General features: G+C 39.7%; 1 protein-coding gene across 7 annotated transcripts in view; it reads right to left on the bottom strand.

The window, feature by feature from the left end:
• CPLANE1 (ciliogenesis and planar polarity effector 1) overlaps nucleotides 1-12,873 on the bottom strand; it is a 153,721-nt gene that overhangs the window by 41,760 nt on the left and 99,088 nt on the right. For 4 of the 7 annotated variants that reach the window (XM_043599745.1, XM_043599769.1, XM_043599761.1 and 1 more), the window contains 5 exons: nucleotides 9,566-9,670; nucleotides 6,976-7,047; nucleotides 5,633-5,742; nucleotides 5,088-5,283; nucleotides 4,719-4,868 (listed from right to left, as the gene is read on the bottom strand). In XM_043599745.1, coding sequence (XP_043455680.1) covers nucleotides 4,719-4,868; nucleotides 5,088-5,283; nucleotides 5,633-5,742; nucleotides 6,976-7,047; nucleotides 9,566-9,670 — 633 coding nt within the window. The remainder of the gene's footprint in view (nucleotides 1-4,718; nucleotides 4,869-5,087; nucleotides 5,284-5,632; nucleotides 5,743-6,975; nucleotides 7,048-9,565; nucleotides 9,671-12,873) is intronic. The other 3 variants (XM_043599755.1, XM_043599778.1, XM_043599751.1) reach the window with 2 other exon arrangements.

Raw genomic sequence — 12,873 nt, 5'->3', positions numbered from 1 at the left:
TGGATATCTCCTTTAGGTTGTCCCAAAGCACAGCAATCGAAACTCTGCCCCTCCAACCTGCTCCCTCTTCCTGATTCCCCAGGTTGGTGAACAGCACTGTCATTCACCCAGGTGCCTAAGCCACAGGCCGGAGAGTCATTCAAGCTTCTTCTCTTTCCTTCAGATCCAAAGTAACACTGAATATTGAGGATTACCAACCCAAATCCCCATTCCTACTACCACTGCTTAGGTGAAGCTTTCACAATAGATAGACGCCAATTAGTATCTCTATTTTGCCCTCATGTAGTCCATCTTCCACACAGATTTTTTTTTTTAATTTTTTATTTGAGAGAGAGAGAGAGAATCTCTCTCTTTTTTTTTTTTAGTTTATTTATTCATTTTCAGAGAAAGAGAGAGTACAATGTGTGCACAAGCAGGGAAGCACAGAGAGAGTAAGAGAGAGAATCCTAAGCAGGATCCAGTCTGTCAGAGCAGAATCTGACCCGGGGCTTGACCTCACGAACCATGAGATTATGACCCAAACCAAGATCAGGAGTCAAATGCTCAACTGACTGAGCCACCCAGGTACCCTCCCCCCCTCAAGATCTTTTAAAAGACAAATCTGATATTGTTCCTTTCTCACCTCAAAGTCTTCAGTGTTTCTCTAATGCCTTCATCTTAAAAGTCCAAATGCCTATGAGGACAATGACATTCAGTCTTTCCTCTGCCCCCCTCTCCAGCTCATCTCTTGCTGTTTCTTAAACAAGCAAACTGCTCTACTGCCTCTAAACCAAATGAACTTCAATTTTCTCAATCTCTGCAGGCTTCATCAAACTTCCAAGTCATTGCACAACCTATTCTCTCAGTCTGTATGCCTTTTGTCTCACCAAGTCCTACTTTCCTTTAAGATTCCATTTAGGCATCTCTCCTCTCAATAGTCCAGTCCTCTCTGGAGATGGATTACATGCTGTATCCCCCAAGAATCTCATCCATACCACCTTGACAGCACTTACCATGCTGTGTCATAATCATCTCCTTCTCTGCCTTCCTTTCCTCCTATAGGTGAGCCCACAGGCAGGGAACCTGGTAGTACTCTCTTCTTCAGCCCTGATATCTGGCCCCTGTCTTAGTGTTTATTGAATAGTCACTCAAATGAGGATTATGATGCCTGTCCTACCTAACTCAAAGAGGTTTGTGAGGATCAAATTATGCAACAAAACACTCTGAAAAATGTGAATCACTAAATACATGGAATCACTAAATATATAAATATATAGTGCTTATTATCTCCCAGCCCCAGTCTAGCGTGAAGCTTCCAATGAGAAGATAATGGTAAATTCCAATGCTGGCAATGGTGGTTGTATTATCTTCCCCTACCTGTTTTGGCCTTACTTTTTTTTTTTTTTTATAAGGAATCTCTACACCTAACTCGAGGCTCAAACTCATGAACCTGAGATTCAAGAGTTGCATGCTCTTCTGACTGATCTAGTCAGGCACCCCTGGCCTTACCATTTTTAGCTTGACTCACAGTACTTTACCATCTATCCTTCTTGTTTCTCAGCAGCCTGAAGTGTCTCCCTTAGTCACTCTCAGGAAAGAATTTCATATACAAACTTCACGTAGAAAATGTAGCAAAAGAACCAGACATGCTCAAAATCCAGAATGGCTTACATACATAATGAAACATAGCTTCCCTTTCTCTGGAGAATCTGCTCCACTTCCACTGACTAATAGCAAAAATCTAGGAGGGTTAAATACTGAGTTCCACTGACACTGAAATGTTCTCCCTCTGTCCATCCAGCAAAGCTCTGCTTGCTATTAATAGCTGAAAGCATTCCTTTTGGAGATGGTTTCTAAAATAGGAAGCTGTTGGGGCGCCTGGGTGGCGCAGTCGGTTAAGCGTCCGACTTCAGCCAGGTCACGATCTCGCGGTCCGTGAGTTCGAGCCCCGCGTTGGGCTCTGGGCTGATGGCTCAGAGCCTGGAGCCTGTTTCCGATTCTGTGTCTCCCTCTCTCTCTGCCCCTCCCCCGTTCATGCTCTGTCTCTCTCTGTCCCAAAAATAAATAAACGTTAAAATAGGAAGCTGCTGTCATTCAAAATGGTGAGCAAGTATCACTAAAAGTAGAAATTATTATTTGTTTTGCTTGTTTTAAATACTTAGGGACCCTGTCCTTCCTTCTGCCAGCCTTTTGCTATAATACAAATCCCACTCAACTCTATTGTATAACTATATTCTGAATCTTTAAAAAAAATTTTTTTTAATGTTTATTTACTTGTGAGAGAGAAAGACAGACAAAGTGTGACCAGGGGATGGTGGGGGGGGGGGGGGGCGGGTGGAGAGAGGAAGACACAGAATCTGAAGCTGGTTCCAGGCTCTGAGCTGTCAGCACAGAGCCCGACGTGGGCTCGAACTCATGAACAGTGAGATCATGACCTGAGCCGAAGTCAGATGCTTAACCGACTGAGCCACCCAGGCGCCCCTATATTCTGAATCTTTAAGGTATGTTATATAAATACCATGATGGAATTTATTTTCAAAATACAAAACTCTTCCTTTTCATTGGCATTTTAAAGTTGCTTGATTTAATAAGGGGAGAAGGGTCCGCTGACATATTTTTATAACCAGATCCAGAGAATGATCTTCCACAAGGTGGAACAGACTTGATCTCACTGATGAAGGAAATTAACCTGTAGCTTGTAAGTAATTTGAAATGCTGGCTGAGCACAGTCAGGGATCACAGGGAGATGGGTGTGGTTCCAGTTGATGGGTGTGAAAATGAAGGGAAACTAATTAAGTAGCCCACAGGTATTTGGCTGGATGTAACCCACATGACAACCCTATGAGGTTGTATCTCACAGAGATACAAGTAAGGATCAGATAAAGTTAATTTACTTGCAAAAAGTATCCAAACTCTGAAGTGACAGAGCTGGGACTAAAAACCAGGTCTGTTCTATTTGAATCTAAAAGTTAACCTCTGGGGTGCCTGGGTGGCTCAGTCAGTTAAGCGTCTGACTTTAGCTCAGGTCATGAGGTCACACTTCATGGATTCGAGCTCTGAGCCTGTTTCAGATTCTGTGTTTCCCTCTTTCTCTCTCTCTGCCCCTTCCCCATTTGTGCTGTTTCTCGCTCTCTCTCTCTCAAAAATACTTTTTTTTTAATTAAAAAAATAAAAGTCAAGCTCTTTTCACTTCCCCACACACTTCCCCAGCCTGAAAGATGGTTAGCTTCATACATTCTCCCTCCAGTACCCATGCACCAAACAGCCCCAAGACAGGAGAGAGAAAGGGCAAAGGCTTCAAAATCTGAAATGCTAGCACTTACTGGTACACACAGCTGTAACACACATGCCCCAACACATCCTAAGGTGAGGTTTCCCTGCCACCCATCCTTCCTCAAATCTCCTGAGTGCACATTGTTGATACACAATTAGCAGGCAGGGCTGGACTCTGCCCCCCCAGCATCTGACAACCATAAGGCTGGGTCCACTCCTCCCAACAGCTGTGGAACCCAGAAGAGAGACTGAGCTTCTATTGCAGGAAGTCTGATTGCATATTAAGATTATTCTAATCATCTACTGGATGTAATAACTTTAGGTTTTGGAGAAATATTCTTATAAATCTTACAAATATTTAGCAATAATACAACTTGGTTTATAACTATAAACTGAATGTTTTATTAGTAATATTTTATGGTTGGCTACATACTTGTGTATTTTCTTTGTGCTATTCTAGAATCTCCCACCTTTTTAAAGTTTATTTTTGACGAAGGGGTGGGGGGGAGAAAGAAAGAAGAGCACGTGCACGTGTTCAGGGAAGGGGTAGAGAGAGAGGGAGAGAGAGAGAATCCCAAGCAGGCTCTGCACTGTCAGCCCCAATTCGGGGCTTGATCTCACGAACCATGAGATCATGACCTGAGCTAAAATCAAGTGTCAGAGGCTTAAGTGAGCCGCCTCTCCTACCTTTTTAAACATGAGAATTTCGGGGCACCTGGGTGGCGCAGTCGGTTAGGTGTCCGACTTCAGCCAGGTCACGATCTCACGGTCCGTGAGTTCGAGCCCCGCGTCGGGCTCTGGGCTGATGGCTCAGAGCCTGGAGCCTGTTTCCGATTCTGTGTCTCCCTCTCTCTCTGCCTCTCCCCCGTTCATGCTCTCTCTCTCTGTCCCAAAAATAAATAAACGTTGAAAAAAAAAATTTAAACATGAGAATTCCTTTTTAACACCAAAGCACTCATGACATCCCACAGGATATTTATTTTAGCCTCCTTACTTAAGAAAAGACATATGTGGGGGCGCCTGGGTGGCTCAGTCGGTTACGCATCCGGCTTCAGCTCAGGTCATGATCTCACAGTCCGTGAGTTCGAGCCCCGCGTCCGGCTCTGTGCTGACAGCACAGAGCCTGGAGCCTGCTTCGGATTCTGTGTCTCCCTCTCTCTCTGCCCCTCCCCTGCTCATGCTCTGATTCTGTCTCAAAAATAAATAAAAACATTAAAAAAAATTAAAAAAAAAAAAAAAAGAAAAGACATATGTGGAAACAGAGCTGTAGTCTCCTTGCAAAACACCCATGAGTCCCAGCCTTGGAACCATGACTCTACCTCATTTACCTATCTGCCCCCACTCTCCTTACCAAGGGAAAAGCCTTTTCCTGGCTTCTTTTGCAATTACCAAGTTTTAGAGCTTATCTCTATACAACAGTAATTTAGAGAAGGGGGAGAATCAAGTTCTACAGCTAGAGCATTCACCTGTGTCCTGCTGTATTTCTGACGGTATAGGTGAGGCGACAGCAGGCTCCTCCTCTTCTGAAATTGCTGCCCTCCAGCTTCTTCCATCTAGACAGGATGGAGACACTTTTGCAGGTTTAAAAAATACATCTGTGGTGGAAGTGGCAGACTCTATCAAGAATATGAAAAGCATACAAAGATTGATTCTAACCTTCTAAATAAGGTATTTAAGAGACGAGTAGAACATTTCTAGATGTGAGTATAAACATCCAGAAGTATAGTAGGTTTGCAAGAGGAGTGCTAAGAGACCTAAGAAGGGGGAATGAGGCTATACTGAAGAATTTTCCAAAATGTTTTTAACCTACTTAAAAAGCAAGAAAAAATTATTACCTTCACTCTTAAAACTGTGCAGGGGGACAGCATTTGTAACTGAAGCTGCCATATAATGTAACTCTGCAGAAGATGGGACTTCCAGATGATCACTTTGCTGTCTGATAATATTATCATCTGAAGGCTCTTCTCTGACAGGAAATTCCTGTAGATCATCAGCTTTAATGTCAACAACATTTATGTAAGTGTGTCCAACCTGAACCAAAACACATAAAATCAAAGAGAGTTACATTCTTTTTACTCGATAGAGCCACTCTGAACCCTCCTCCCCTATAAAAAAAAAAAAAAAGTTTAATCCTAAACAAGAGGAGCTTATATGAATTTAACTTAGGGAAAGCTGCAGGAAGTATGTGTTATGGTCTTAGCTTACAATACTTTGGGGCATAATTTCTAAATCTTAATTTTTTGATCTTTTCAACAAAGTAGCAGATGAGATTTGAGCCTCATTTCATCTATACAAATGAATAATAGAGATGACCATAATAAATTTTAGCACAAAGGTATTATTATAACCTCTGAACAAAGCACAATACCAAATTTAGTACCGGATCAGATGGTGAAGGTGACAAAGGTTTCTCTGATATTTCAGTGGAAAGTTTGAGATTTAAATTTACATCTGGTGCCAACACTTCAGGAACATTCAAAGGCTCATGTTCTGAAAATTAAGAAAAGAATCATCAGGAATATTTAAAAAATCTACAAATAACTCCAAGTCATTAGCATTGTAACAAGTAAGCAACAAACAACGTAAAATATTTTTGTTAAAGATCTAAGTAGGGGGCACCTTGCTGGCTCAGTCAGTGGAGTATGTGGCTCCTGATCTCAGGGTTGTGAGTTTGGCCCCAGGTTGGATATAGAGATTACTTAAAAATAAAGTCTTAAAAAAAAAATCAAAGTAGAAGCTTCACAGGTATAAATAAATTTATCCTAAGGGCAATTTACTCTGGAGTAATTAATAATTAAATGCAGATTGATTAGTGCTTTTTTCATATGAATGATTCACAAGAATAATAAAGTGTCTAAGTAATGTCAAGAAAATGCTGTAATTTCCTATTTCCATTTCAGATATATTAAGTCATGGGTTTTTTTGGAGACTTCAAGAAAATCAGTTTAGGAAATTAACCCATAACTAATTTGTTTTTTTATTCTCAACACTGTTTTTTTATTATTTGTTTGTTTTAACAGCTTTATTGGGATATAATTCACATCCTTTAAAAGGGCACAATTCACAATTCAGTAGTTTCTAGTATATTCACAGAGGCCCTGGCTAAATTTTACCCCTTAAAATGTTTAACATTGAAATTTTACAAAAGTCACTAGCTTCTTTTCAAAAGTACAATAAAGAAGCCTGTCACAGTAGGTTAGCAAATGGTCTAACTCTGTGCCTTCTGTCGTAGGACTCTAATTTTACTTGCTAGGGACCCTGCAGCACAAGTAGGGGTGGGGCAAAGGGAGAGGGAGTGAGAAAATCTTAAGCAGACTCCCCACCTAGCACAGAGCCCAACCTGGGACTCATTCTCAGGATCATGAAATCATGACCTGAGCCGAAACCAAGAGTCAGACACTAAACCAACTGAGCCACCCAGGTGCCCCCTAGCATCTTATTTTTAACAGAACATTACTTTCAAAATTCCTATGTAAAATATAACTTCTCATTTTATTGAATACTAGAAACTTGGTACCAAGGCTTAAATTTAAACCATATGACAACCAAAAACCTAGAAAAAAGGAAAGTGAAAATACTTAAATTATCATTCTATCTCTATGGATTCAATTGATTGATTTTATTCCTGTTTTTATGGATGGTGGTAACTCTTGTTTTGGCATCACAAAAACATAATCTTTAAGTAGCAATGCTATTAGCAGAAAAAAAAAGAAAAAATCACACCTGATATGGAAGAAATGATTTGTTCATTTTTACAACATTCAGAAACAACTTCTTGAGAAGCAGCTTTTTTATCTTGTAGTCAATGAGGAGATTTGAAGTGAAAAGAAAAAAAACAGAAAAAAATTAACAAACAAAAATTAAATACATGAACGCAGATTTTTAGATATCATGTATTAAAGGTAGTAGACAGCTTACAAATTTAGTTTTTAAAAATTAACGATAATTTCAGATTTTATTATTATTTACCCTGGGCCTGATACCTGCATGATAAGAGACTTCTAGCAAACAGGTTGCCAGCTTTAGAAGACTACATAGCAACAAACTACCTTCAAGGCTTTCGCAAAGGCTTTAACTTTTAAGAATGTTTCCCAAGTGTGTATTCACCATTTGCATCAAAAAACATCTTCTACATGCTCAACCTCATTCAGATAGAAAGAAAAACTAAATAGTAAGATGCATTTTCATGACCTGTCAGATGAGTAAAGATAAAAGAGCTAAATCAACATGATGACAAAAAAAAAAAAGAAAAGAAAAGAAAAGAAAAACCTCTCATATATGAGAAGATACTCACTGAGGCATTATTTATAGGAGAAAAATACAAGAAACCACCTAATACATTCAACAATAAAGAATTAGTTAGGGGCATCTGGGTGGCTCAGTTGGTTAAGCATCCAACTTTGGCTCAGGTCATGATCTCTCAGTCTGTGAGTTGGAGCTCTGTGTCAGGCTCTATGCTGACAGCTCAGAGCCTGGAACCTGCTTCGGATTCTGTCTCTCCCTCTCTCTCTGCCCCTCCCCCACTCACAATCTCTGTCTCTGTCTCTGTCTCTCTCAAAAATAAATAAACATTAAAAAAAGTTTTAAAGAATTAGTTAAATATTTTATGACACAGCTGGAAGAAGGAATATGTTTACAAAGTACTTTTTCATGACGTAAATGTTTGGCATAAGCAGACATCAAAGTGAAAAGCAAAGGATCCAAAATATAGGTAACTTCTGTTATCCAAATCTAATCCATTCTAAAAAAATGTGCTGCATAGTCAAATACCAGGAAACTTTTTAAATGGGGGAGAAAAAGGTGTTCCAGCCTATCCAATACTGCCAAACATTAGTAAACACTTCTTAAACATTTAAATAACTATCCATCAAAGATTACTAAATATAAGGCATTTTGAACATCACTTCTTAACTAATGTTCATTTAATCCATTAGTTTGTGTGCAATATGCAATAATACTGACCATATCTGATAGAATACAGATGCTATACTGCAAACATATAGTATATGCTATAATGTAAGTAAATATATAGTATAACACAAATAAATACTATAAGTATATGCTACAGTGCATATACTATATACATATATATATACACTATGTATGTTTGAACTATAATGTAGATAAATACTGAGTAATATATTAAAGAGACTGAGTAGAGAATGTCCAAAGGTATCTGGGTAAAAGACAAACACTGGGACCCACAAAGGGTTAAATTCTCAGGGAAGATAGTAATAATATTTGGAAGATGAGAATTCAGACACAGAGGGAGGACACCTGTACTATCTACTGTACCAAACTATGTAAAATGTGCAACAGAAGACTGAAAGAAAAATCATCGAAATGTTACTTCTAAGGGCATGATTACAGTTAATTTCATCCTCTACATAACTTGCTACATTATCCAAATATTCTATAATGATCATATATTATTTTGAAACCATATAAATAAATATTATTTTATAATAACTTAAATTAGAGGTTTAAAAAAGCATTTGCAAGGTTCTGAACACAGTTAAGAGCAACTGTTTCCTACATATCATAGAAAAGAATTGCGACAGCACAAAGGCCGGAGCACTTACACTAATGAGGAAGTTTGTCAGGCAAAATTCCAAATAATAGGTCCTTCAACTTTTCTTTCCTCTGTTCTTGGACATAGTTACGTATGCCCTTCCCACAGCAAATCCAACCTAGTTCTCTTCCTGACTCAGCTTCACCAGCCACAGCCCAGGTCTCTCAGTCTTAGGCACGAAATCCCAGTGAAGGCAATTAATGGCGTAGAGAACCCAAATTCAAAACATTGTCTCTACTGATTTAGGATGTAGTCCACGGTATTTTGAACAAAAATTTCTATTGTGTATTACTTAAGTTACCATAAATTCAAGTGAAATTTTAAAGTTTAAAATTTGTCAGGGCGCCTGGGCAGCTCAGTCGGTTAAGCATCTGACTTCAGCTCAGGTCATGATCTCACAGTTTCATGAGTTGAGCCCTGCATCGGGCTCTGTGCTGACAGCTCAAAGCCTGGAGCCTGCTTCAGATTCTGTGCCCCTCTCTCGTTCTGCCCCTCCCCTACTCATGCTCTGTCTCTCTCTCTCTCTCTCTCTCTCTCAAGAATAAACATTAAAATATTTTTTTTAAGTTTAAAATTTGTAAAGTATACACCAGGGTTGAAGACAAGAACCTGGGATGAGTAACTACTATCACATCACTTAAAATTCACTTTAAATCATTGTTTTGAAGAAAAAAATTTAGGCATATGCAATGTTGCAAAAAATATATGAATTTTAAAAATTAAAGTAAAATAGCATTTTACCTGGGTCTGTATTTGTACTTGCATCCTGACATTCTACAGCTTTCTTTCTTACACAGGCCATGAAATGCAATCCAGCTGAAGTTTTAATATCATTTTGTAGCATTTCTTAAACATAACAAAACATTGAAAGCAATCATTGAGAAGCCAACATATCCAAAAGCAGAGAACCTAACTCAAAGGAGGTGAGGTATGAGGTGCCCAGATGTTATCAAAATTGACTTTTTAAAAAAATTTTTAATGTTTATTTATTTTTGAGAGACAGAGCATGAGTGGGGAAGGAGGGGCAGAGAGAGACACACAGAATTCGAAGCAGGCTCCAGGCTCTGAGCTGTCACCACAGAGCCCAACGTGGGGCTCAAACTCATGAACTGAGAGATCATGACCTGACCCAAAGTCTGAAGCTTAACTGAATGAGCCACCGAGGCGCCCCTAATATGGATGTTTTGAATGAGGTGGTGCCTACATTAACTCTCAAAGGCAGCTCAGTGAATTCAAAACCAAAACTGTGGAGGATTCTGTATGTCTAGTCTAGAAACCTAGATGTTCTTCTGGCTGATGAGGATCTAGTAGAAAATGTTATGCAAGAAAATGATATGGTCAGATTGATTTTCTAGAAAAACCACCCCAGCCAGTGCATGGACCGTAGATTGGAGTGGATAAAAGTGAAGACAATCAGATAGATGAAGGCACTGCAATAGTTCAAATAAGAACCTCTAGCAATGGTGAGGAGTGGGGGCCAGAGGACACATTTACAAATTACAAAGGAGGTAAAGGGGCACCTGGGTGGCTCAGTCAGTTAAGCATCCAACTCTTGACCGCAGCTCAGGTCATGATCTCACAGTTTGTATATTTGAGCCCCAAATCGGGCTCTGTGTGGTCAGCTTGATATTCTGTCTCCCTCTCTTTCTGCCCCTCCCCTGCTTGCTCTCTCTCTGTCTCTCTCTCAAAATAAATAAAAATAAACTTAAAAAGAAGGAAGTAAAATAGGGAAGACCTGCTCATTGACTGGATGAGAAGGCAAGGGAAGACGGAATTCAGATAGCCAATGTTTTGGGGTTGAGTTGGTAGTGACACAAATGAAGATGGAGAATTAGGAGAACAAACCAGTTGGTGGCGAGGGATAACAAGTTGAGACTGTATATGCTGCACTTGAGTTAATTTCCACCTAAGTGGAGAAGTTCAGCAGCAAGCAGAATCAAAATCCAAACTCTATTATCGGAGTTTGGGTTTAGATGTGGATTTTCCTGGGAGATCATCCAGGAAGACAAAGTAGAATAAGAGATTATCAGTGTGTCTGGGTGGCTCAGTCAGGTAAGCCACCGACTTCAGCTCAGGTCATATCTCATAGCCTGTAAATTCGAGCCCCAGGTCAGGCTCTGTGCTGATAGCTTGGAGCCTGGAGTGTACTTCAGATTCTGTGTCTCCCTCTTTCTCTGCCCCTCCCCTGCTCACACTCTCTCTCTGTCTCTCAAAAATAAACATTAAAAAAAAACTAAGAAAAAAAAAGAATAAGAGAGTATCAATTATGGCACATGGTAGTATAATAAACACACATATAGGGGCACCTGGGTGGCTCAGTTGGTTAAGCGTCCTGACTCTTGATATCAGCTCAGGTCTTGATCTCAGGGTCATGAGTTCAAGCCCCACATTGGGCTCCGTGCTAGGTGCGGAGCCCACTTAATACACACACACACACACACACACACACACAGTCTTCATCCTTGGTTCTAAGCATGAAGTTCCTTAAGTCTTTGGAATTTCTTGAGTAATAGGAGTGTCTGTCGTTATATCTGAGTTTATGCTAATGAAGTGACTCTTGTTAGGCCCCTAGATAGCTTCAGGATAGGTGCTGGTCACTAAAGGGCCGAAGCACATGGTTAGAGGGTTAGAACTATAATCAACCCCACTGCACCCCTACCTCTGGGGAGGGGAGAGCAGCTGGAGATGTAGTTCAATCACCAATGGTTAATGATGTAATCAATCATGCCTTTACAATGAAACTTCAATAAAAATCCTGAAACAATGAGGCTAAGGGGGCTTCTGGATTGATGAGCAAGGGGATGTGCTGGAAGAGTGGTATATCCAGGGAGGATATGGAAGCTCTGTGCCTTCAGTCCCCATACCTTCCTTTATGCATCTCTTCCATTTGGCTATTCCTGAATTGTATCCTTTATAATAAATCTGTAATCCTTAAGTAAAGCATTTCTTTAAGTTCCTGAATCACTGTAGCAAATTAGTAAACTTGGAGGGTGAGTCATGGCAATACCTGAATTTGTAGTTGCCTGGACAAAAATGCAGGTGTACAGGGACCTGTTTGTAGCTGATAGCTTGAATTGGTCAGTCTTTTGGGACTGAGCCACTAATCTGTGACATCTGTGTTAACTCTGGGTTATTGTCAGACTTGACGTGAATTATAGGACACCAGCTGGTGTCAGAGAAGTAGAGAATTATTGTTGTTTGAAATACACACAACACACATCCATGGGAATACTATGCCATTAAAAATGGCATTGTAGAGGGGAGCCTGGGTGGTTCGGTAGGTTAAGCATCTAACTCTTGATTTTGGCTCAGGTTGTGATCTCACAGTTCGTGAGATCAAGCCCCATGTCGGTTTCTTTGTTGACAGCACGGAGCCTATTTGGATTCTCTCTCTCCTCTCTTTCTGCTCTTCCCCTGCTTGCGTGCGCTTACTCTCTCTCAAAATAAATAAACTTAAAATGACATTGTAGAATATCTAATATAAAACATATATAAATAAAATGTATACATATGTATATATGTAATTACAGATATATATGAGTAAGGACATTCAAAAAATGTTTATTCAAAAAGGTTTATTCAAAAAAGGTTTATTCAAAAAATAAACCCTGGGGGAATATTAACACTGGCTATCTCTAAACAGAAAAATTATGAGACAGGCACCTGGGTGGTTCAGTCGGTTAAGTGTCTGACTTCAGCTCAGGTCATGATCTCAGTTTGTGGATTCAGGTCCCATATGGGGCTTTGTACTGACAGTGTGGAACCTGCTTGGGATCCTGTCTCTCTGTCTCTCCCCCTCTCTCTCTTTTTCTCTCTCTCAAAATAAATAAATAAACTTTTTAACAATGTATGGAAGATTTGGGGGGGGGGGTAGATTTTAATGTTCTTCCTATTCCTATTTGTATTTTCTCAATTTTCTTCAGTGAACAAGTATTACCTTCACAATGCCGAAAGAAAGAAAGAAAGAAAGAAAGAAAGAAAGAAAGAAAGAAAGAAAGAAAGAAAGAAAGAAAGAAAGAAAGAAAGAAAGAAAAGAAAAGAAAAGAAAA

Source organism: Prionailurus bengalensis, chromosome A1 (assembly GCF_016509475.1).
Source record: "Prionailurus bengalensis isolate Pbe53 chromosome A1, Fcat_Pben_1.1_paternal_pri, whole genome shotgun sequence".
NCBI classification, from domain to species: domain Eukaryota; kingdom Metazoa; phylum Chordata; class Mammalia; order Carnivora; family Felidae; genus Prionailurus; species Prionailurus bengalensis.
Note: the sequence above shows the minus strand (reverse complement) of the source record. Positions and strands in the feature narration are given on the sequence as shown.